Source organism: Lactuca sativa, chromosome 2 (assembly GCF_002870075.4).
Source record: "Lactuca sativa cultivar Salinas chromosome 2, Lsat_Salinas_v11, whole genome shotgun sequence".
In the NCBI taxonomy this organism is placed as follows: Eukaryota; Viridiplantae; Streptophyta; class Magnoliopsida; order Asterales; family Asteraceae; genus Lactuca; species Lactuca sativa.
This window is the reverse complement of record NC_056624.2, coordinates 113,754,547-113,779,324: the sequence shown is the minus strand read 5'-3', so window position 1 is coordinate 113,779,324 and position 24,778 is coordinate 113,754,547. Positions and strand designations below refer to the sequence as shown.

General features: G+C 35.6%; 2 protein-coding genes and 1 long non-coding RNA gene across 5 annotated transcripts; all 3 read left to right on the top strand.

Moving 5' to 3' along the window:
- The first annotated feature begins 560 nt into the window (after positions 1-560).
- Positions 561-953, top strand: LOC111893890 (uncharacterized mitochondrial protein AtMg00810-like). The gene has a single exon (XM_023889977.1). The coding sequence runs from the start codon at positions 561-563 to the stop codon at positions 951-953; it is 393 nt and encodes a 130-aa protein (XP_023745745.1).
- Positions 954-14,156: 13,203 nt separating this feature from the next.
- Positions 14,157-18,024, top strand: LOC111893903 (uncharacterized). 3 transcript variants are annotated; one of them, XR_006188069.2, is made up of 6 exons: positions 14,157-14,756; positions 14,959-15,015; positions 15,608-15,660; positions 16,206-16,324; positions 16,740-16,787; positions 17,398-18,024. It is a non-coding gene; the product is annotated as an uncharacterized LOC111893903 (long non-coding RNA). The 3 variants fall into 3 exon arrangements; XR_002851034.3 differs by having other exon boundaries at positions 16,740-18,022; XR_008230216.1 differs by having other exon boundaries at positions 14,157-14,395; positions 16,740-18,021.
- A 1,204-nt stretch (positions 18,025-19,228) lies between these two features.
- On the top strand, positions 19,229-20,279 carry LOC111893876 (F-box protein PP2-B11). Its single transcript, XM_023889964.3, has 3 exons — positions 19,229-19,278; positions 19,489-19,577; positions 19,670-20,279. Exons 1-3 carry the CDS (start codon positions 19,276-19,278, stop codon positions 20,064-20,066), a joined length of 489 nt encoding a protein of 162 aa, XP_023745732.1. The 5' UTR covers positions 19,229-19,275; the 3' UTR covers positions 20,067-20,279.
- Positions 20,280-24,778: the final 4,499 nt, after the last annotated feature.

The window sequence follows — 24,778 nt, the reverse complement described above, 5'->3', positions numbered from 1 at the left end:
ACTAGTCTTAATGATCTCACTACACTTTCATTTAAAAAGCCCGAACAAATAACATAATTAAAAGCATTCAAAGCAACTATGTCTACCGACAACTCTTTTTCTCATCTCTTTTTGAACTCAGGCCAACTTGAGTTGCCATGGTCACACTCCATTAATGCTTTTTGTAAATCGACCCACGCCTATGAGGCCACGACTTGGGACTTAACTCCTTAAATCAACCACGGCCTACTAATACGATATTGAACCCATGCAATCCAATTAAACTCTATTTGATACTTTTACACTACCTAGTTTCCATATTAATATAATAGAATATTAAGTTATGTTTTTATATGACTTTTTAGGTTTGATGATATTAATTCTATATAGACTTATAGTATTAATACTCAAATATATAAATTCTATATAAATATAATATAAAATTATAAATTATACGTAATATTAAAAAACCGCTATATCACCGCTATACCACCACAATAACCACGATCTCAAATAGCGGCATGTGACCGCTATTGAAATTTTGACCGCGATAACTGCATAGCTTATACTTACTCGTTTATATGGACGACCTTATCCTAACAGGCTCCGACACAGCTGTTATTCGCTCTTTTATCTCCAAGCTTCACACCGAATTCAAGATCAAGGACCTTGGTCACCTCAACTACTTTCTCGGTTTGGATGCCAAGTGTCTTTCGTCCGGGTTGTTTCTTAGTCAGTCCAAGTATGCTCATGCTATTGTTTCCCGTGCTGGCCTACTTGAGTCGAAGCCCGTGGCGACCCCACTATCCCCGAGTGTCTCTTTTGTTGCATCTGGTACACCTTATCAAGATCCGACCCATTATCGTTCTCTTGTTGGGGCTTTGCAATATTTGACCATTACCCGTCCTGATATTTCTTATGCCGTGAATCAAGTTAGCCAGTTTCTTCAGGCTCCTACTATTGATCACTATTAGGCGGTCAAGCGGCTTATCCGATATGTTAAGGGCACCCTCTCCTATGGTCTTACTTTTTCGAGACCTACATCTACAACCCTTGTTGGTTATTCCGATGCGGATTGGGCTCGTTGTTTGGATATGTGTCGGTCCACCTATGGGTACTCGATCTTCCTGGGGGGGGGGGGGGGGTAATCTTGTATCCTGGAGCGCCAAAAAGCAACCTACGGTCTCTCGCTCCAGCTGTGAATCTGAATATCGAGCCTTCGCTAACACTGCTGCTGAACTCATATGGATTACTCACTTGTTGTGTGAACTTCACTTTCTTCCCACTGGTCGTCCGACCATCTTGTGTGATAATCAGAGTGCCCTATTTCTCACACAAAACCCGGTGTCTCATAAGCACGCCAAACATATCGATCTTGACTACCATTTTGTTCGTGAGCTCGTTGTATCTGGGAAACTCGTTACCATGTTTGTTCCTACCAAGCTTCAGGTAGCAGACATTTTTACTAAGAGCCTTCCACGACAACAGTTTGAACAGTTTCGTCACATGCTTCGCCTTGGACCACCACCGATTCGCTTGAAGGGGGATATTAGTTAAAGGGGTGTTCATGTAATTTATTTACCTCTCTCTCTCTCTCTCTCTCTCTCTCTATATATATATATATATATATATATATATATATATATATATATATATATATATATATATATATATATATATATATATATATATATATCATTGTAACTCTCGTGTATCAACAATATCAACAACAGAGAGTTTTTCATTAACTTTCACACCATATATGCAAGAGGTTGTTAATCAGTTAGATATTAGTTTTCTGTTTCAGATTAGTTAGGCTCATGTTAGCAGCTTATAATAGCATAGATTATTATATTTACAAATTGTACTTTGTAATCAGATGATGAATAGAAGGTTTTCATTCGCTTTTCTCCATTTCTAAATCACAATATTAAACAAAGAAAACCCATCAAGTAATTAATTATATTTTCCAAAACACGTTCTAGGTGTTATCCAAAAGTAGGGGCGGGGAACTAAAGATATTTCCTTAAGCAACATTTCAATTTTTTATTAATATTTAATTTAAATTCAAAACTTCAAATTTCATTCACTAAAATTCACATTTACATAACAAGGATGGCGATGAAGTCTGGTAACTAAAGATATTTCTATTTGGTGTGTTGACAGAATTAAATTTATTTGGACAGTTCTAATAATTTGAAGTGGTAAAATGTAATAGATAAATTTGGTAAAAAAAAAAAATTGATAGTTTTGTATTTATATTGCATAAAAAGTAATAAAAAAATTAAAAAATATAGATTAAAATAATTAAGGTAGAAGAGAGAAATTTCCATTTTCTTGATATTTGGTGCAGTCACGGCATTGTATTTGTCATCGCAAGAAAATTGTCACACGTGCTCTACACGCTATCGTTAAGTGCACATTTAATGTTTTAAGTTTATCAATATTTTGCGGTAATATGCGGCTAAATTACGGTTTAAATCTTTGTTGGGATTTTGTCGGAATCTCCCATGCTTTCTTTACTAGTAAATTTTTGTATGATAAAACGTGTTTCAAGCACTTGTATGTATAGGTTCCCAACAAAAGAGTTTTGATGCAAGCCTAAGAGACAGCACAATTAGTTTGATTTATTATTGTCCAATCATATAGATGGATCTCTAGCTCTTGTAAAGGGGTTTCACTTCCATGTCTGGTCACGTAGTCCTTGTCCAGAATAAAAAACACTACAAAAAAAAATGCCAATTAGTGACGAAAAAGAAATAGTCACTAACAGTAGAAGTAGTCGTCACTAAATGATTTAGTGACCAAATTTTTGTTCGTCACTTTCGTCACTATAGGTCCGTCACAAAAACTGATTAGTGACTAAAATAGATTGGTCACTAAATCTGTGGCAACCCGTTTTCGTCACTAATCAATGAAAGTCGTCAAGGGATCATCTATAAAACAAGTCGTTTTGAATTGAATATATTCAAACAAAAAGCTGACATAGATGTTATGGGTATCACTTTTTTTGTAAGTTGGTTCACATCTGAAATCTAGCAATTTATCCATTTTCCATAAAGGAGCCGAATGAAACCAAAGTTTCATATTCGGTTTTGAATTAGAGGCGTTAAAAATGATGAATCGACGTCGACTATAACCCCTAGCCTTCCAAGCTAACGATGCGGGTTCGATTCCCGCTACCCGCTCTATAGCCTCTACTTATAGATTTATTCTATTATCTTACTATATTTATATATTATTACTGTTTTACCTAATTAGTGACCATAAAAAGTTGTCACTGTCTTTTTCGGTCACTGTCTTGTCCGATTAGTGATCATAGAAAGTTGTCACCGGTCCATCCTACTTGTGACCATAAAAGGTCGTCACTGATTTATCTAATTAGTTACCAAAAAAACTCGTCACTGATTTTTGTTGCTATTTCTTGTATTTAACCCACATGGAACTTAATCAATGGTAAGATATCCTCTGAACAATTTAAAAATATATAATTAGTTCTCAAATTATAAAAACAAAAATATGGGGAAAAATTATTTTCCATTTGGCACTGTCTGAATAATCATGAAGACTTACATCATATCCTCAACAAAACCTTATAACAACTTTCCAGCAAATTACACAAAAAGAAAACCCAAAAAGAAAAAAAGATTCAACGCTTCCGGTTATTCAGACAACATGCTCTGCTTCAAGACAACTTTTTTTTTTTTCTGTAATAACTGTCTCATCTATTTGCAGCCTCTATAAGCAATCTTCCCAAGTCAATATTGACCATGCCTGCAATATATATAAGATAACTCACATGTATTATCTATCCCACCACAAGCTAAAAACATCATCACAAATAATTAATGTCAAAATTATAATCAAATTGTCAATTTCTGAATAGGGGCAGAATGGTCTATGTGGTTTTTGTTAGTTCAGGTTATAAAAAAAGTTGGATGTGCAATGTATTTCCACCAAAAGTATATATTTTATAAACTTTTTTTTGTGTCAAACTCAAAGAATTTGTAAACTAAGGATACATGGTTTAACTGTAACATCTCATTTTCACCCAAAAAAACTTATCTTTTATATCATTCCTCCTCTACTCTACTTTTTCTAATGAAACTAATACCCATCAAACTACATCCTAAATCAAGATTAACACAATTAGAGGACCAAAATTATAGTTACACCAGGTCTTAGATCCGTTAAATTCCATAAAAGACCAAAATACCCCTTAGAATTTTGATTGTACCTAATCTTTAAAACATCAAACCAACTCTTTCTAATCCCCTGCTAACCATAGTCACAATGTATTATACAATCTTGAATATACCTGTCGCATTTAACAGTAACCCAAAAAAGACAATAATGCCCTTTGTTTTTATTTTCGTACCAAGTATTCATCAGTATTGTACTTTTTACCGGTAAACCTAATCCCCACAAAATTGCCCTTTGGTTCTTTCATTTAACTGAAGTTTTATACACTACACTACATCCTGAAGCCACATTATATCATAAATATATATTGATTCGGATGATCTAGCATATACAAATTTCCGATAAGTAAAATACCCTAGAAATAAGTCAAAGTACAAATAACTTTTAAATTTAATAAGATAAACTTACTTCATCACGAAGGGAAGATGCCTCATGTTGACCTCCCATATCTTTATCTACACATCCAATATCCTTTACAAACCTAAAAATGTAGACTCATAAAGTCACATATTTAATATCTTGTTATAGTTATAACATTACCACATTATAATTATGCATTTATTACCTATTTTGACCATGTGTGTTGCCAATATGTAGGACAGTAGGTCGAATAACTTGTCCTGTTCAACAACGTACTTTTTAAAAAGGTTGAAAGTACAATATAGAATACACAAATAAACAAACGCGTGTTGTTATTTATTGCATATTTCATTTTTTTATATTATATGTACATAGAATGTATAGCTTTCGCTCTACTTTAATGATGTTCCTATAAGTACATTTGCAGTAATTTCATATTTATTACCTTCTTAAACTTCAAAAAGCTCTTAACTTGTTGAGTTTCTAGCCACAACATTCTCCTTGGTCAAATTTCCTACTCTTGGCATGTCCTATTAAAGAATTTATAAATTCACTCAAGTATTATTCCTATTAAAGAAAAAACCAACCTGCATGACACGTTTATCCTGGCATAAATCTTCATGTCCTTTGAAGAAAAAAGAATAATATTTCCCATCACTCCCATGAATTGTCAGTTTTCTGGGTCGCTGTTTGGAGGTAATCACAACAAGCTGTGGTGCAAATGATGCAATTGCCACAAGAAGAGGATACATAAGAGCCTGTAACGGATTTTAAAATAGGTAAGTCTACATGGTGTTTTATGTTCTAAAAGGGTAAAAAAGGAAAAACAGAAGAGACATGTGGATGGATTTGTCCTATGCGAACGAGAAAAGATTGTATAAACTCTCTCACAACATGATTATTTGAGTGGATTCTTGCAATGATCTGAGGCAAAAAAACCAACCATGTGTTGGTGGGCAGGGCTAATTTAGTAATAGGGGTAAAAGAGGAATGAAAAGTAGCCGAACGCTTAATGCTTTATTAAAGTGACTGAAAGCTGTTACAGAGATTGCATACAAAATGAAGCTAAACTAAGATACTTAAATAGGCTAAAAAATAACAGAAAATCAGAAAACACAGCAACGTTCTTCAACAACTCAACGTGCCTTTTTATTCTCCTAAAATACCTGGTCAACATTGACTAACATTCTCCCCCTCAATGTTGACCTTCTTCTTCAGGTACTCAACACCTCTCAGCTTTCTCATCTCAGCAAATTTGATCCGTGGCATTGCTTTTGTCAATACATCAGCTCTTTGTTGGTCCCCACTTACATGCTCCACATTAATTTGTTCCCTTTCAACACACATACGAATAAAATGGTATTTGGTATCTATATGTTTACTCCTCCCATGGTGAACTGGATTCTTTATAAGAGCAATAGCAGATTGATTGTCGACAAGTAGCTTCACCTTTTGAGCTTTTCTTCCAACAAGGTCACTCAACAAATTTCTCAACGATAAACCCTGACAAGCAGTTGCAGTTGCAGCCATGTACTCCGCCTCACACGAGCTTAGCGCAACAGTTTGTTGCTTTTGTGAGGCCCATGTTATCAGATTTCCCGAGAAATAATATGCCACACCTGTGGTTCCTCTTCCATCTTCCCGATCATCACTGTAGCTGCTGTCACTGTACCCTACTAACATACCATCACCTCCTCTGCGATACATTAGACCATACTCTATTGTTCCTTTCACATATCTTAGGATATGCTTTATGGCTACATAATGGCTTTGCTTTGGGTTCTGCATATACCTGCTCACAACACCAATGCTGAAATTCAGATCAGGTCTTGTATGTACTAGATATCTTAGGCTGCCAACCAACTTCCTGTAGTTTGCTGCATTTACAGGTTCCCCCTGTTCATCCTTGGTTAGCTTCAACTTGGCTTCCATTGGATATTGTGAGCTGTTGCACTCTTCCATTCCTGCCAGTTTTAGAATCTTCCTTGCATACCCCTGCTGTGAAAGCATAATGCCATTCTTCCCTTGATGTACTTCTATTCCCAGGTAATAGGATAAAAGTCCCAAGTCACTCATGTCAAACAATTGCTTCATTCTTTTCTTGAATTCTAGAATTCCTTTCTCACTTGAGCCAGTAACTATAAGGTCATCCACATATACTCCTACAATGAGGATTAAATTGGATTTTTGTACCTTATAAATTGCTTGTTCTTGAGCACATCTGGTGAATCCTAGTCCTTTGAGTGAATGATCCAGCTTCATATTCCAGGCTCTTGGAGCCTGTCTTAATCCGTACAGTGCCTTTCTGAGACGATAGACCAGATTCTCCTTTCCTTTGACCGAGAACCCAGTTGGCTGAGAGACATACACCTCTTCCTTGAGGTCACCGTGTAGAAAAGCTGACTTGACATCTAAGTGATGTACAAGCCAGTTTTCTTTTGTCGCTAATGCCAGGATTAGTCGTATAGTTTCCAAACGAGCCACTGGTGCGCAAGCATCTTCAAAGTCGACGCCTTTTTCTTGAACATACCCCTTTACGACTAATCGGGCCTTGTGCTTGATCACGTTTCCTGCTGCATCTCTTTTCAATTTAAATACCCATTTTAACCCAATTGCCTTTCATTTTGGTGGCAATTTGGTCAAAACCCAGGTATTGTTTTTCTCGATCGATTTTAGTTCCGCCTCCATAGCTAGCTTCCAATTACTTTCAACTGATGCTTCTTCAAATGTTGTGGGTTCATCATCGATCAACAACAGTTCTTGATTTCGCTCATACAGCCTTTGCACCTCGTCTTCCTCCATCCTCTCCGTATTCTGGTAAATCTCGTTGATTGAGCGAAACCCTTTTGTTGGGGTATTATCAAACGAAGCTGCCGACTCAATATCATCGTAATCTCTAGAGTATTGGTTCAAGGATGCTGCTTGTGACCCATCTCCAGGTGAGGCTGAAATCGGCGTCTCATCAACAGGCGTGTTGCTTGATCCGAAACTAGAAGAGCATGCGTGATTGTTAGTCGGTGTCGAGGGGCTTGTATTCGTATGGTCTGATGGTTGTAGTTCTTAGGCTGGTTGTAATTGGGTTGCTTCTTGGACCAAAACGTTAGTCCAATAGGGTGTGGTAAGTGGTTCATTAATTATTTCTTCATTCCAGGCCCATGTTTTGGACTCTTCAAACACCACATCCCTTCCAATTACAATTCGACACTTCCTGGGATTGTACAGCCGATACCTTTTTGTTCCTTCTTCCACCCGCAAATAAACCATGGTTTCACTCCGATCACTTAATTTGGATACGCCCCGTAATTTTTTGACAAAACCCACACACCCAAACACTTTAAGGTGTGCAACCGAGGGCTTCGCACCCTTCCAAGCCTCGTAAGGAGTCACATCCTTGAGGGCTTTTGTTCCAGTTCGGTTCAGTAGGTACACTGAATGACTCACAGCTTCTCCCCAAAATTGATCTGGTACCATCATGGCTTTGAGCAAGCACCTTGTCATCTCCAAGATCGTTCGATTGCGTCGTTCCACAACGCCATTTTGCTGGGGCGTGTGTGGAGTCGTCAGTTGACGTCGTATGCCAACTTCTTCACAAAAATTCAAGAATTAAGTGGAGTTGAAATCACCCCCCAGTCGGTTCTCAACATCTTGATTTTACACTCGCTTTCTTTTTCCACCTGTAACTTGAATTTCTTGAACATGCTAAAAGCTTCGTCTTTGGATTTGAGCAGGTACACCCACATGTATCGGGAATAATCATCAACAATTAGTAGAAAGTACTGATTGCCACCCTTTGTTGCAGGTGTGATGGGTCCATGGAGGTCTGCGTGTAACAGTTGAAGCGATTCCTTATCTCTCCATTGGGCTGCTTTTGGAAAACTCTGTCTAGGTTGCTTAGCTAACATACATCCTTCACACACCTGTGTTGGATGAGATATGAGAGGCATCCTTGTCACCATCTGCTTCCGTGTCATTTCTTCCAGCATCTTAAAATATGTGTGGCCCATATGTGCATGCCACAACCATGAGTCATCACTTATACGTATAGCTAAGCATGTGGGTTTCCCAGGTGTGAGTTTCATCTTATAAAGTTTATTTTTTAACCTTTGTACCTTCATTATTAAGCATCCAGCTTCATCATACATCCTTAGAAATTCATTCTTCATTCCAATATCGTATCCCTCCTCCGTCATCTGTCTCAGGCTTATTTTATTGCTATGTAGAGCTGGGATATAATATACATCTGGGATAATGAACTGATCACCATTTTTGCAATCAAACAATAAAGTTCCTTTTCCTTTGATAGGAACCTTAGAACCGTCTCCAAATCTTACTTGTCCAGTCACTTTTTCATCTAGTTCTGCAAATAAATATTTAGAACCAGTCATGTGGTTACTAGCCCCATTGTCTAGGTACCACATGTTGTTATCTTCTCTTTCCTTTAACTGGTTCGGATACACCTTCTCCTCATTCAGAAGAACCATACTTTTTTCTTCTTCTCCATGTATAGTTAACAGCAGGGCAGGTCCATCTTCATCTGCAGCTAAGTTCACCTCCTGATCTTGCTGCTTCTTGGCTTTACATTCAGAAGCATAATGGCCGAGTTCTTGGCACTCGAAACACCTTATATGGCTTTTGTCTCGTGGCTTCCAGTTGGAGTTATTTGCTTCCTGTCGTGAACTACCACCAGAACGTCCGCCTCTTCCACGTGTCGACCCCCGACCCCGTAAACCACCTCTTCCACCTCTGTCACTACTTGTACCTCTCCCCCGACCCCTGGTCTTGCTTGGACTTTGATGACTTGTGGAGCCCTCTGATTTTGCAAGTAACAGGGCATTATCACCACCTGAGTTTGACTTCCAGAGCCGGAGTCGGTCTTCATAAGCCTTTAAGTGCCCAATTGCCTCCTCAAATGGCATAGACTCCATATCGGAGTTTTGCTCAATTGATGCCACAAGATTTATAAACTTTTCCGGGACAGTATCGAATAGCTTCCTTACTAATTCTTCATCTTCCAGAATTGCACCTGCACTTCCAAACTTTGAAATCATAGCAGATAGCTTCCCTGCATATTCATCTATGGTCTCTGTTTCCTTCATCTGGAGTGCCTCGAATTTGCTTTTCAGTACCCGTAACCTTGCCTTTTGGACCCTCTCTGCACCCACATACCTTGACTTTAGAGATTCAAAAACCTCCTTGGTTGTCTTCTTCTTGGCTTCCTGTGCAAGCATCTCTTCTGGGATCGACTGGAAGATGAAAGCTCGAGCTTGCTTACTCCTTTTCTCATCCACAACCTCACCGATTGGTGGCTCAATGGCATCCCACAAACCATGGGCATCCATAATAGCTTCCATCTTTATCGACCATGTATTGTAATTTGATGAGGTTAGCATCGGGCATTAAAGGGGGTATGGGCTGTCTTTGGGTGGATTGGATGTTGAAGCTACTGTCATGGTGTCGTATCTAATAATCTTGGGCATACAAACGATCAGAACCAGGCTCTGATACCACTTGTTGGTGGGCAGGGCTAATTTAGTAACATGGGTAAAAGAGGAATGAAAAGTAGCCGAATGCTTAATGCTTTATTAAAGTGACTGAAAGTTGTTACAGAGATTGCATACAAAATGAAGCTAGACTAAGATACTTAAATAGGCTAAAAAATAACAGAAAATCAGAAAACACAACAACGTTCTTCAACAACTCAACGTGCCTTTTTATTCTCCTAAAATACCTGGTCAACATTGACTAACACCATGTGTTGATGTTAACATGTGAAAATCCCTTCTGTAGTGCTGTTTGAACCTCAACAGTAGCTTCATGGTTGAACCACAAGGTGAGAAGACAAAGGATGTCCTGGAAAAATCAGAAAAGTGAACTCATCATAAATATTGAAGATATATGAAAAACAATGGAATGAACCATTCCAACATATAAAGTTTATAATGACTCACCTGCAAGCTATCATCTACACTCTTAGCATGTGTTGCACAAGCTATACAATGAAAGTAGCCAGTGACTGCAGCCACTACAAATTGTGCAGCAAAATTAGGAAGGCCTCTCACTATATAATGGGACATCACTGATGTATTGAAAAGAGCCCATGTATGCCATGCTTTCGTCCACTTTTGTGGCACAATGAGTCTGCTCATTTGTTGCTAAACAAAAGTGATTCTCCATCAGAGCATGTTTAATTGAGTTTGTTTGCAAAATCCAAAAGAAAATGAGTAAAGAATTATTTGCTTTGCTTATCTAGGATACTATAATTGAAGTCAAAATTAGTGACATTGTTAAGATAATGAACTGTGAAGCATTTACAATGTATTTCCTTATCTGATTGAAGAATAAATCACAAGAGGAGCTAACATAGAACAAACAAACTCTCTGTCAAAAGACAAATCATAGAGATTCACAGCCACTTAGAAAGAAAAAAAATTGGAATTAAACCTAATAAAATCAAAACATAGAAATACACAGAATTGGGAGAGAGATAGAGATAGAGGGAGAGCGATACCAGAAATGGTAGATGCGAAGAACTGAGAAGGAGAGACAAATTGAGATATGACCATGGTCTACGTATCAGAGCGAATCTGTACATATTTGATTAGGTCCAAATAGGCGATGCGATGTGACACAATTAGGTCGAAACGGATATGCGATGCGATTCAATTACGTCCAAACGGCGACGCGATGCGATTAGGTCCAAACTCCCATACCAACGTGAGGAGGTGCGTCGACGGAGGGGATGAAGCAACGCGGTGGGCCGACAAGTGGAGGTTTACAACTAGGGTGTTCGTTTGGATGGATTGGTTTGATCCAATCCAATCAATTGAATCCAAATTGATTTCGGTTTTCAAAACATGAATCCGAATAGTCCAAACTAAATTCAAATCCGATCCGATCTGATCCAATTACAATTCGGTTGGATCAGTTTTTATAATTCGGTTTTCAAAAACCAAAACATTTTAAAACAACATAGAGTTATAATATTACCAAATTTTACTCAAGAAGCGGAAAAAATTATTTAGTTGTGATTTGAAATTTATAAACAACTACTAAGCAGATATATTATAGTTAAATATTTTATAGATAGAAAAATTTTAAGAGATAATACATATTGATGTTTTTTTATCGGGTGAAATGTTTTGAACCTATTTGAAAAAAATAAATTAAAAAATTAATAGATAACTATAGATATATATTATAAATAAATAAATAATAAATGTTTATTCGATTTTTTTGGACTATTCGGTTCTTATTTTATAAACCAAAACCAATCCGAAATCCAAAATAATAATTTGGTTTTGTTGAAAACCAATCCAAAAATCAGAATATCCGAACCAAATAGTCCAATCCAAATTGTCCAATTGGACAATTCGGTTTTATCCAAATAGTCAACAGCCCTATTTAGAACTGCCTGTGGATGGAACTATGCTGATGGTGGTAGTGCGTATATTTCGATCTAGGTCAAAATTTGTCAACATATGGTATTATTTGTTTTAGTCAAAATATAAATAGAACCCATAACTTTTTCTAATGACTTTTTCAAATTTGTTTGTCCTTCTTGCCACTATTTCTAAATATTATTATAATAACTCTATTTATAAGGACTAGTATTTTTAAATATTATTATAGTAAATATATTTATAAGGTCCAGTCTTGCAAAATTATGTCTAAATGAAAAGAAAGTTGTAGTCATTTCCAAAATTAAAAAATATTAATTAAAAAAGAAAAAACATCATAAATGGTCCCTATAGTTTTCAGAAATATAAAGTTTAGTACCTGTGGTTTAGAAACGTCATAGATGGTTCCTATGCTTTCAAAACTTTTGACGATCGATCCTTATTGCTAACTCCGTTAAGTATTTTCCATTAACCAAAGGGCATTTTCGTCATTTCACTACCATAGGGACCATTTATGATGTTTTCTCTCAATTTTTTAATAGAAAAATTAAATATAGTTATTTAATACTCTCTCTCTCTCTCTCTCTCGTATCAACATCATCTTCGTCAAAATGTTTTAGCATACATATTCCATTCCAGAATCATTGAATTGTTTAAACCTTCAAGAGTTTTCCAGTATAACCTTTAGAACATTTACCTAAACAAACACAAAAATCGATCAGATCTAGCCTCAACAACATCAATCATCTCTTATCTCTTTCAAGAATTTCATCACACAGGTTAGACCAGATCTTGCGACGAACATATGAAGCATGTTCTTTGATGAAGAGCTTGGTGAGCATATGTGATTTTCAGAGTATGATGAAGAAGAAGGAAGTGGAAAAGTTGGAGATAATGAATGTGATTGAGGCGTCAAAGATTGAAGCGGAAATCGGAGGTTAGAGAGGTTAAGCTAGCTGATCACAGGGGAGAAAAGTCGAAGTTTGGAGAGGAAATTGGAGTTGTAGATGATGAAAACGAGGGAGGCGATGAGGATTCAACCCCAATTTTTTCTTACCCCACATCCAAAAGCTTTTGTTTACCCCAATAAATTTAACCCCAAATTTGCCAAAATTTAAATCCACTGAGTGTTTGTTGATGTTAAAACCCTAAAAAATATCTCCAACCAAACTGCAAGTAGAACCGAACAGCAAGAAACAATGATCTCACCACCTCGACAAATGACTAAGAAATCGCACGAAAACCAAACTCCAAGATGAAACGCAGGAACCAAAATACACAGTAGAGACCCCCACTAGCACCAGGAAAAAACATAGACAATCTCACCAAAACAACAACAAGAAGGCATCCAAGAACCAAACAACAAAACAACTCGAAAATAATAAAAGGCTTAGCAATAACCACCAACAAAGGAGAACAAAATCTTGGAATACACTTCAAAGAATGATAAAGAGAACCGACAACATCTACTACCACCACAGGGGCAATTGGGTGTAGTTGGCGTTGACCTAATTCAATTGGGTGTAGTTGGCGTCTGAATATGAGATTTTGGCTTTGATTTAGAGGAATCAAGGGTTATTATTGATGGTGGTAGCATTTAGAGAGAGAGAGAGAGAAAGAGAGATTTTATATATTAAATAACTATATCTAACTTTTCTTTTTAAAAAAAAATAAGAAAAAACATCATAAATAGTCCCCGTGGTGTGAAATGACGAAAATGCCCCTCGGTTAACGGATAAAACTTAACGGAGTTAGCAAAAAGGACCAATCATCAATAGGTTTGAAAGCATAGGGAACATCTATGACGTTTCTAAACCACGAGTACTAAACTTCAGATTTTGGGAAACCACATGGACCATTTATGATGTTTTTTCATTAAAAAAAATAATTTACATTAATATATATATATATATATATATATATATATATATATATATATATATATATATATATATATATATATATATATATATATATATATATATATATATATATATATATATATATATATATATACCTTAAAAAGCATTTACAAGATTATGCTGAATTTTAAAAGGTATAAATTGTTATGCATCATATACAACAACTTTATGCAATGATTCTTATTTAATCAACATGGATTTTGACCGGATCTTATATCTTATTCCCTATCACTCCAACAACCTCCCCACTATTTCTCCATTTTAATTGGTCAAAATCAATTGAGTCTGTTGGATCAGTCAAAGTTATATAGCATCCTAGACTTCTTGAATCAGTTGATCTGGGAAACGCCTTGCAGCATCCTCTCCTCCTTCCCCTATATGTTGCGTCTCACCACCCTTATGCTCCCCCGTTCTCCATAAACCCTACACTCCACCGCTACCACCACTCAATCCTTCCGTCATCACTCATTACGCATGTCGCCAAGCAACATCAATCGAAAGGATTAACCTTTTGAATCGGTTAATACTGAACTGGTATTCCTCACATTCAGCATATTCAAATAAAAAACGTGTTCGATTCATTGGTATCTTGCGTTTCTTCCATACAACTCCTCCACCTTCTCTTTCCTCTTCACATGATTACTTCCCTTCTCTCCAAACTCATATTCAGTTTCTTTCTTTTCTTCATTCACTTTTTCTCTTGGCCATCGCAGCACCACACAAACACACACATACACACCCTTTGATGTCATGGCTTCCGACGGCAACAACCAACACGATTTATGTTATGCTTCAGTAGTTAATCAATCGATTATCTATATTGCTGGTTATAAAATAAGAGAGATTTGAGTATTCTGAATGAAAACCCTATACCTTGGACTCAGCCGATTTGCAAGTATTTGCTCTTTTTCTGAGATTGTTCTTTTTTCTTTCTTACTGTCAATGTTTCTCTTCAAAATTCATAATTGAATTGAGGAATCTAAATTATATGTTCTCAATTTTGGTTTTTCCGATTTTGGGGTTTTCTAATATTAACATGAACTGAGTTTTTTGTTTTTATTTGCATCTTGATAGATTTTTCAGTATGGTGTTTGCAGGAATTCCTCTGTTAGAACCACCACTTCATCACCTTCTTACCCCCAGCATTGCCGCTGGTAAGCTTCTCTTCTCCATCGCTGAAATCTTTTCTATAAAATCGATATACTTGCTTCTCTTCTCTATTTCTGAAATCGATTTATTATTTGAAACTGATTTGTTAAGTGATTTCTTCTATAAAATCGATTTCGGATCTAATATTCAACACAAAGTGCCACTGCTGAATCCTATTCTCAACATATGCTCAATTTTGTTTGTTAGTTTTTTTTTTGTTTTTTTTTGCACATGCATGATCAAATCTGATTTTGGAGTTGGAATCTCAGGTAAGTCTGATTTTTTTGGTTTATTTTACAATAGTGTGGTGTTTCTTTCTTATTTTGTCATCTTTTGAGTTGGAATCCCAATTAAGTCTAATTTTTTAACTGTAATGTATTGTGGTTGAATCTTATTACTTCTATTTGCATATGATTTTCATTCAGTTTTGGTTCAAGTTAATAAGATTAAATTTTGTAATGGTTGCATACTTGCAAGTTGACTATATTCCTATGTTGTGATGCAATTCAGGTCTTATTTGCTTTAAATTTGGCAAAACAAATGTTTTTAATAATGGTGCGTTGTGTTTATATTCCTCTATATGTTATTTGGATGCAGGGTATGTGATAAGTGTGGTAAGATTCCAAATAAAACTACGAAAATGATCACTGGTATGTTGTTCTTTTCTACTAAGATGATTTTTTTTTGTTTTAACTTCATAAACTTAATGCGGACAAGTCTATACATTTGTTACAATATATAAATAGCTCCCATTTCTCATTTCTTCTCTTATCTCTTAATCTAAGTAAATACATATTTTAGGGTTTCTAATGAGAGTTATGTCTCATAATAGCATTGTACTTTGAGACATCAACGTTTTAATAGAAACCTCCTTCCATTTTATGTTTTTCGAATAGCAATGTACTCTTTTTTGTTTGTCAAATATAGCATCATGCTTTCATTTTCTATTTAGTCAAATATAGAAATATGAAAGTAGAGTGTTATAAATGGTCATATCTTCCAAAGTCCATTGCTAATTTTCTTTTTGTGTTTGGTGTACATGTGTGTGTTTCTATGACGTGTGATGTGTGTGTGCTATTATGGATATATAATTTTAAGTATGTTGCTATTTATCTATAAGGAAAAACAACCCTAAGTGTAAATTTGTAAATATCCCATCAAACTTAACTGCCTATAAAATGTTTGCATTTTTCAGGTACTCATTGCATCAATTCACCAATCGACTCATGTATCCTCTGCCTAGAAAACATGGATACACAATAGAGCAAGCCTACATGCCTAAAAGATAGAGATTAAACTTGAACTTCATGAACGGTATTTTGGTCATTCTTAATGATAATTGTATTGATTTGTCTTGTGTGCACTACATACTTTATCAAGTTCAGAATATGGAGTCAAAATGGAGCCATTTGCACATGTTTCCTTATGTTTAGCTATTTTTCTTGATGTTACTTTGATACACCTTTCTAATTCTTTTCTTCATTAAAATCCACATTTTTGGCTTATATGGCGGTCGATCAAGAGTTGGGACCGGGAAAACGGGAAATATGTGCTACAATTCTTTTTTTTTTTTAATTTTATTAAACCAACATGTCGTAACTACTTATAAACATAAAAAAAAAAACATTTTTTTTACTAATGTACATAGTTTTTTTGGGTTTAGTGTTATATCAAGTTACTAATGTATACAATATTTGTGGGTTGTGTGTGGGTGTCTTTTTTGTTACAGATCTTTATAGAAATCGTGTTGTCAGAGTAAAGATTCTAGAGGGTAAAGGTAAAGAAATGCATTTCCTATGAAACAGAAGGATGTGAAATCCCATGTGATGTTAACTGTATTGTTTGTGTAGATCTAATTTTGTATATGTACACATTTAACTTTTAGGAAAATGTCATGGGCACATATTGCTAATGGCTTTATATTTACATATAGTTTTTTCCCAGACCCAAGAGTTATTTAAATTTTATTGGGGATAATGTTTTTTTTGAAGGGAGAGGAATATATGGATTAAAAGGAAGATTAAAAGGAAAAAAGTTATTAAGATTTTATTGTAAACTAATTAATTACTATTGATGATTTTGTTGGAAAGTATTTAATTATTATTTTATCTTTTAAAAACAAATAAAGTCTTTGATGGTAGTGGTAAGAAAAGTCAACGGAATATTTAGTTGTCTAATGGTCATCATATTTAGAGTAATGTCGGGTAATCTTTCGCTTGGACTTAGAAAATCATTAAACCATTTAGATCTTTGGTACTTATACTCACTTTTGTCAAAAGAATTTAAAAACTATAACCACAACTAACACTTTCTTTTTACTCTTCCTTTTTCCTTATCACATACAAGAACTAACATTTTATTAATCTCTTTTGTTCTGTTCTGGGAAGGGTTTTTTCCCCTGGTTATGAAGGTGTAGTTTATGATGTCATAAGTTGTAGTCGGTGGGGTTCCGAGATCATGGTTGATGAAACCCGTTGTATGGGTGTGGTATGCCTAAGAGGTGATGTTAGATGTGATCTAGGTTATATCTCTCCAAAGCTCGTTGCTTGCATGGCAGTTCACGGTTGCAACAAGGAGACTAAGGTATAGTTGAAAGTGATAAGTGGTTTGTTTATGATGGTGAAGAAGATTATGACAAGAAGTAGTGGATGTCAATTCATAGTCGCGGGTTGCTTCAAACCGTGGGGGGCTTGTATGAAACTCGGTTTAGTGGTTGTAAGGTGATATATACTGATCCATTTCGTATTGTTTTGGAATTTGACATGTTTGTGAATTGAAACTACGCCACACAGAAACTATTCATCGAATTGAGTTAATATTTGTATGTAAACTATTCATTGAAATGAAATTAACAATCGCAGCCACATCGTACATGTATCCCATTATCTACTTATATATTGTACTCTAAACTCAATAACCTAAACAATAAACCGTAGACTGTAACATAAACCCTAAACAAAAATACCAAATATTAATCCGAAATTACTATGTTTTGTTAATTAATTTACATCAATGAAGAAAATGTTTTTTTATATGTTATCATTAACTAAAAATGATCAATTTTTGAGAAAATAAATCCAACGAAAAAACTATAAAATATATACAAAAGCGATGAACACATTAAAAAAATACATTTTATGACGAAAAGAAAAACAATATTTGAATTGAAACTAATAAGTGATATTTGTCAATACATCGTGCCTTATTTTTAATATGATATGTTTCTTGAAGCAAACTAATCACTGAGGTGAAAGTAATCATTTCTTTGACAAAAAAAAAAACTAATCACCTCTCTAAAATAATTTGTAGAATAAACTATCCGCACTCGTCGCTTGGCGCGGATAAATGACTAGTATATATATATATATATATATATATATATATATATATATATATATATATATATATATATATATATATATATATATATAATGACTACTATATTATGATCCGTAATGGTTTTTCACTTGTAATTCAGGGACCACTGTTGAGAGGCCACTAATTTGAGAGGCCACTAATTGTTTTACCGCATTTATGTAGTTTTCAATAACAAAAGTGTAGTATTAGTTTTGAATAAGAGTAGGCACTGACCACTATTTTTGGTCATTAAATCTCCAATACAGTGACCATCTTTTTTGTACTAAGCTTCTAATACAATGACCAATATTTTTGGTCATTAAATAGTTAACATAGTGACCTTATTTTTACTGACTAAATAGTTATTATGATATGAAATAAAAATGGTTTATTTTTTTCAATTTTTAGTGACCGAGTTAGTGACCACCATATATAATTGGTCACTAAATTTATAGGATTACCAAAATTCAATGACCGCTTAATTCCTGGTAACTAAAAGATGTTTTTAGTGACAAAATTTTAGGTCGTCACTAATAAGGACTTTTCTTGTAGTGAAATTCCATTAAATTCCGTTTGAATAGATGTTAATGCAAATAGACAAGGTTTATAACTAGTAAATAATCACAAAAAAAAGGTCGGTATTACCAAGTCCTGATTGATGTTCCGTTGGTGAAATTTCCACATGACTACCAAGATAAATTATACAAGATACAACATTTGACTTTAAAGAACTTCGTAACCGTTGCATCTATAATGATAAAATATACAAGATACAACATTTGACTTTTAAAGGCCTCGATGTTAGTCCACCGTTATAGGTACGCGCTTCTAAACAAATTGGGTTCTATATATATTCACAGAAAAGCTGCTACTACCATAACCATACATAATCACCAATATAGAAAACAATGGTAAGCTTCTAATCTTTTTTTTATAACAATATGTTTTCAATAAGAGAAAGGATTTGTTGTTTTAATTTAGTTCTAAAAACTAATTTTAATTACGCGTCTGCTAATAAGACTTGCATATTCCTTTTTCGAAATTACTTTTAACAAACTTCTGCTTAAGATTTATCCTCATAAGAATTATTCAATAAACTGAGCTTCCAAATCAACAAGCAGGAGTTTCATATGTTGGGGGCCAACGACCTGTCCATTGAATGGCAAGATGACACACGATACTGGGAATGGGGACATATACCGGAATCAAGGTCTTTCTCTTTCTCTCTTAAGCGTCACATTGTACGTTATTAATATACTGAATTTGGCATTCATGCATATACTTACGTTGCCGTTTCTGTAGGTTCCCGGAGGTGTGCACACTTAGAGAAGTTTGGTGGCTTGAGATCCACGGAAAATTAGCAGCTGTGAATCTGTCACAAAACAATACATATGTCGCCTATCTTGTCTTTCGAACTACTGAGAATTGCTCTGGACTTGATGCGCCAGCAAAATCAAGTGTAAGTTTTCGTGGGGTAAAAAGGGAGACTGAAAATGTTTATCTTCAAACACCAGGGCGTGTGCGGCAGGACTATGTGATTCCTCTTAGGAGAAACGATGGGTGGATGGAGATTAAGTTGGGAGAATTCGAGTACAAGGAAGGAGATGATGGTGAAGTTGAGATGGTGTTTAAGGAGGTTACGCTGAACAAGCGGAAGAGTGGTCTTATCGTGGAGGGAATCGAGATTCGGCCTAAATAACCATTCTTCGTTTATAATATTTATTCAAATTATACAATTAATATACTACGTACTTTGTTATTTAATAATAAAATGTATAACTTCGTAATAAAACTATTTAATATATGATTTCTTATTTTAGATACTGTAAGTTACGTCCATCCTTGTTAATGTATAATGATGTAGTTTCATTTGTGTTGTTTATCTATATGCGTTGTGTATTTATATGATGTTATCTATATGTTAGAAACTTCAAAAGTATTTTTTTATGGTTCTACAGGTATCCAAAGTACGAAAGAGATAGACCATTCTTTTGAATCCCTATCTTGATAAGGAATGTGTTAATTTCTAACAAAGTTTTATTTTTTTCCTAGGCATAATGCTTCTTTTCTTCTTCTTCTTCGATACAGCCTACTGATATGCCTTTTCTTAATCAGTTACTTGTCTCCTTTGCTACTATTGATTCAATTCCAAAGATGGAGGAAGTGAAAATAGACTGAAAACGATAGGAAGGAGACTTGACTTTAGGGAGATAAAATCCCTTTTTCTCAGTCTCTTCTAGTTAGTAGTACCTACCGGATGAATTACTTCCCTTAAAGGCCTACCTTCCTTGGCACATAGATTAGCATTTTTCCCCTTACCTTAGATACAAAAAGCATGTCAAATTGTAGATTGGGCTTCCTATAATCGGGGGCGAGTCACCTTCATGTACGCAGTAGGCTCGAAGACCCTTGGTTTTGAAAGGTACATGAGTTCAAACGCTATGTTGAATGTGCGACTGACACTAGGTAGGTACTTGGTGAGGCGTCGGTCGGTCCTAGAAACAATGACAGCGACACGAGGAGTTCACAATCGAACATGTTGCAACCTAGGGATCACCAGCCAACTCTTTCGCTCTCTAGAGATCGAGGGCATAGCACATTTCTTCTTGCAACGAGAACAAAATAAATAATGGAGTTAATTTTTGGATGAAAATCAAGATTTTGACATAAAAAAATGAATCAATTAAATTCATGTTCTTTTTTTGGCCGAATTATCAATTAGAAGATTTAGCTTGTATGAATTGCTAATTGTTTGATACCAATAATGGGATTCGCTTGAGTGTGTGTGTGTGTGTGTGTGTATATATATATATATATATATATATATATATATATCAATGTTGTAGACATCGACCTAATCAGTCGATTATTTAGCGATTAATCGCTAATCGGACTTCCACCAATGAGATTAATTGCTAATCAATCACTATAATTGGGCTTGGTCAATGCAGGTCAAATTTAGAATTAATCGGACCTAATCGAACCTAATTGGGTTTGGTCAATGATCAAAGTCAGAACGAATCGGACCTAATCTCCGATTAATCACTTATTTTAAAGGATTAAAATTAGATTTATAAATTTTTGCATAATTTTCCTAATAATTAATGGTCCCCAATTAATCACTGCCTAGCAGATTAATCCCTAATCGCTAGTCTACCGATTAGCGATTTCTGCAACCATGATATATATATATATATATATATATATATATATATATATATATATATATATATATATATATATATATATATGCGTCCATGATTGACAATTTTGAGTTTCGTTGATATTTTGTTGTTCTTTCAATAAGTTCTGTCAGCGAATGACGACACTCGATTGGCCTGACTTTCCCAAATGCCCACCACTGTCCCTTCCTCTTTCAGGGTCTAGATTTTTCACGTCGTTTCTGTCGTCGTGGACGATGACCAATAAAGAAATGAATGAATGTACTTTTGGGAAAATGTATAATTCTACACCTACTGAGATGTTTATACGTACCCTCATATCTACTAGTCATCGCCTTTGAGCTAGGAAAAGCAATTACCTGGAATCGGCTATTCCTGATTCAGCAAAGGAAAGAAGCCTTAAACAAAGAAAACCCATCCTTTCTAGAAGTTGTCTGACTTTTACTTCCACTTCAGCTTGTAGATCATCACTAAATTCAGTCACAAAGTCCACCAATTCTTGGGACTTCATAGCGAATCTTGGCTCACACTTTATTACATACGTGTTCAATTTCATGGACCATTTTTCCATCCTTCCTGACATTTCTGGTTTTCTCATAACATTCTTAATGGGATAATTAGTTCTTACAGTTATAGGGTGTGTTTCAACTAGTGTCTTAATTTTGTAGAAGAAGTTACTAATGTAAGTATAAATTTTTCAAGGTGGGAGTACCTAGTCTCAGGATCCAGGAGACTTTTACTTACATAGTAGATGGGATGTTGGTCGTCATTAAGATCCTTAGCTAGCACTACACTCACCGCATTTGAGGATACCGAGAGGTAGAGAAGAAGTGGTTCCCCATCTAATGGTTTTACCAATAGGGTTGCTGAATTTAAATATTTTTTAAGTTCCTAGAAAGCATGCTCATGTTCCTTGGTTCACTTGAATCTTTTGTTATTCTTCAAAATGTCGTTGAAAGGATTGCATCTCTCTAAGGATCTTGAGATGAACCTGTTTAAGGTTTCCACTCTTCATATTAGTCTTTAGATATCTTTTGTCGATGATGGTGATCTTAGATCGAGGACAACCTTGATTTGCTCCGGGCTTGCTTTAATTCCTTTTTTGGTCACCATGTATCCAAGGAACTTGCCTGATCTCATTCCAAAGTGGCACTTAGAGGGATTTAGCTTCATGTTATATTCGTCAAGTATGTCAAAGGCTTCTTAAAAATCCTTGAGGTAATCTTTAGCTTTCTTGGACTTGACCATCATGTTGTTTATGTATACTTCTGTGGTGTCCCCCAGTTTCTCTTTGAACATCTTGTTGACTAGCCTTTTGTATGTTGCACCTGCGTTTTTAAGACCAAATGGCATGGCAGTATAACAATAGATACTTGTTAGAGTTATGAACACCGTATCCTCTTGGTCAGATGGTTCCATATGGATCTTCTGGAACCCCATTGATGCATCCATGAATGTTAATAATTCATGAGACGCTGTCGCATCTATCATGGAGTCTATATGTAGTAGTGGGAAAGGATCCTTGGGACAAGTCTTATTAAGATCCGTGTAATCTAAACATACTCTCCACTTACCATTTTTCTTTTGTATTATGGCCACATTAGCTAGCCGCATTGAGAATTTCATAGCCTTGATCATCCCAGTTTTGAGAAGTTTTTCTACTTCTTCTTGTATAACTTGGTTTCTCTCTAGTGCAAATTTTCTTCTCTTTTTATGTATTGGTCTTAAAGATGGATCAATGTTAAGCTTACGGGTTATTATATTTTTATCTATACCGGTCATGTCCACATGCTTCCATGCAAACATCTTGCTTCTAGCTTTGAGGAACTTTAATATATCATGTTCGATTTGTTTAGGCATTGAGGATCCTATGAGAACTTTGGCTTCAGGAGCCTGGCACTTCTTTTATATCATGTTCTCTTGCTTACAGTATATCTTGTGCCCACTTGTTTAATACCTATACTTTTCTTGGTATCGTCGAGGCTTTCATTAAAGTCTTGTAGCATTCTTTGGATTCTTGTTGGTCTCATATGATCTTCACTGTCCCCCATGGGGTAGGCATCTTCACGCATTGATGATATGTCGATGGAACGACCTTCATTTCTTGGATCCATGGTCTACCTTGTATAACATTATAGGAGGATAATGTACCAATTACACAAAAAACGTTGTATATCTATGTAGATATGTAACTTTATCTTGCCGACGATATGCTTGGTTTTGCCATTGAACCCGATTAACACTGAGTATCTTCTAACTATTTTAGACTTCGGGATGTTCATTCTTTTTAATGTGTCCATGAGTATAATGTTGACTGAGGATCCTCCATCGACGAGGATCCTTCTGACGAAATGACTGGCGATGTAGAGAGTGATTACCAATCCGTCATGGTTAGGATCCTAGATGTCTTGTCTATTTGCTTCTTCAAAGGTGATCTCCTTCTTGTTTGAGACTGACGTGTTATTCTGTGGTCCTTTTTTCTTTCTTAGTTTTTGATACCTTAGCATGCATCTTTGCTGCAGAATAAGAGGTACCACAAATGCCAGATCCTCCAGAGATCACATTGATTACCTTAGCGTCAGCAGGAGGGGATCCTGGTCTGTCAAGGATCTTCTGAGTATTATGGTCTTTCTCTTTGGATCTCTCTTTTCTTCTCCCAAGGATTTCTTTGAGGTATCCTTTGCCCAAGAGGTAGCTGATCTCCTTCCTGAGAGCTATGCAATCCTCTGTGATATGACCAAAGTCTTCATGGTATGCAGACCATTTGGACTTGTCTTTCCAAGCAGTGGATTTTTCTCTTTTCCTTGGCCGTCTTGCTTTGTCTCCAAGATTTTGCATAGCGAATATTACACTTGAAATATCCACAGAAAAAAATAGTCGGTAATTTTGGCAAAATCTTCTTCCTCTCCCTCATCTTCAACGACATTAAGCCTATGATGGTCAGGTATGGAATATGGTTTTGACTTATAGGAAGTTTGGGCTGAGGAGTCGGCCTTTCCATTGGTGTGATCGTAAGATCTTGGTAGGTTTCTCCTCTTTTGGGTCACCTTGTCTTCATCGAGCCTTATGAAACTTCGTGCTCTGCTTCTGACTTCGTCCATCCTCTTACATGGAGTCATCACGAGGTCTTCATAGAAGGGAGAATCCTTCTTTAAGCCCATTTTGAAGGCTTCAACTGTAGTCTCCATGTCGATGTTGGGGATTGTTAGGGATTCCTTGCCGAATATGT